This window comes from Octodon degus, unplaced genomic scaffold (genome assembly GCF_000260255.1).
Source record: "Octodon degus isolate 3935 unplaced genomic scaffold, OctDeg1.0 scaffold00012, whole genome shotgun sequence".
Taxonomy (NCBI): domain Eukaryota; kingdom Metazoa; phylum Chordata; class Mammalia; order Rodentia; family Octodontidae; genus Octodon; species Octodon degus.
Genome location: NW_004524588.1, coordinates 28,468,279 through 28,469,873, shown reverse-complemented (window position 1 = coordinate 28,469,873; position 1,595 = coordinate 28,468,279). Strand labels below are relative to the sequence as shown.

Below are 1,595 nucleotides of genomic sequence, written 5' to 3'. Positions count from 1 at the left end.
TGTTTGCTACCCTGTCTTACACTTTGCAGCCTTAGAGACCACTCTAAGGGGCTACGTGGGAACATGAGTGGACGCGCCCGTCCGAGAGCGCGAGGTGCTGCCCACAGCCCCGAGGCCCAGGCCTTCCCCTTGGTGCACAGGCTGGTAAGCTGAGGGCTTCTTTCCTTTCTCTTCTTCTGCGCCCGTCCCCTCTCCTTGCTGTTAAAGCTGTTTCCCTCACCTTTGACTCCTTTCGAGGGATCCTACTGGCCAGTGATGAGAGAGTGTGCCTTTGGTTTTCACTTCCTAAGCTGTTGTTGCTTGATTTGGTTTTAAATTGCTTGGGAAAAAGTAGGTGTACTTTCGTAGGACTCTGTGGCATATAATCTGATAATATTATGGAACCTGAGTACTCTCCAACACAGATGTGTTTTGCCTTCAGCCATTGTTGCTTGGGCAGCCACTTGGGGTAGGGCACCGTGCTGGACTTAGGCAACTGGTGAGTTGACCCACAAATAAGTAACTGTTGTGTTACTCATACCCCGGGTTTGTGACCAGTTTTTAAACTTAGCACAAGTACTTAAGTAGTCTGTGGTTATTATGTCCTGTTTCTTACCAAGTGACCTTTCTTAATTTTTTGGCAGGCGGCCATATAATAATTACTTTTTTTTTCCATTTATGTATTTGGTACATGGTCTCACTACGCAGCTTGGACTTATAGTGATCCCGTTTTCAGCCTCCCCAGCACTGGAATTACAGGCATGTGCTAACATGCCCGGACAGCAGGCCCCAGGGGACTGGGTATAATAATTTCTTGAACAAAGACTATTCCTTTCTGTGAAAGCAGACATGTTAATAGTTTGATTCCCTCTTGCTGCTTTGTGGACTAATTTGGGTCCAATTTATTCAGGAGAGTCATCCTCTTGGGCTGGTGTTTCCTGTCCCTTGGGCTCTATTTTCATGCCCATGGGCCATGAATGAATAAAATCCACACACATCTGTGCTACGTTTCCTGGGAAGACAGCTCCCCAGCACAAGGGTCTCATTTTTGTTTCTTCACACTTACTACAAGCTGTTGGATGGGTGTGGAAAATTATAGCTCATTCTTTAACCCTCTTTCTGGAGTGGACACTTTCCTCTGGTCTCTCCAGGCTTTTACTTGTTAACTCTTTCTTCTCCTAGATCATGCTTGTCTAGTGACTTGTGTTGTTCCTATTTTGTAATAACCTTTGGGCTTGTGACCTGAGAGAATCTGAGCAAACACATCGTTGTCCTATTTCAGCCCACACCAGCTGATCTCAGCGGCAGCGAAGCATCCTCCAGCAGCAGCGTGGAGGGAGCAGGCAGGACCTCGCAGCGTGGTAAGTGCAGCTCACTCTGTTCCGAGTTTCAGGCAGCCTGCCTAGAGTAGAGGTGACACCACGTAGGCTGACCATAGCCCGCAGCTTCCTGAAGTGAGGGGTCCCTTGTTGTGTTCCTTGGGGACTAACACACAGGCAGTTGCTAGGTTTCCTAACAGCTTGGCAGGGGGAATCCACACAGGGAAGCCAACTTTCTGATTTCTTTCAGTTCACTGAAGAATTTGGAAACGTTCCAGAATTCTTTTTTTTTTTTTT

General features: G+C 47.3%; 1 protein-coding gene across 1 annotated transcript in view; it reads left to right on the top strand.

Annotated features, from left to right (window-relative positions):
• Positions 1 to 63: 63 nt before the first annotated feature.
• Piwil4 (piwi like RNA-mediated gene silencing 4) overlaps positions 64 to 1,595 on the top strand; it is a 65,342-nt gene continuing 63,810 nt past the window's right edge. Inside the window, exons 1-2 of the mRNA XM_004626242.2 lie at positions 64 to 144; positions 1,262 to 1,340. Coding sequence (XP_004626299.1) covers positions 64 to 144; positions 1,262 to 1,340 — 160 coding nt within the window. The remainder of the gene's footprint in view (positions 145 to 1,261; positions 1,341 to 1,595) is intronic.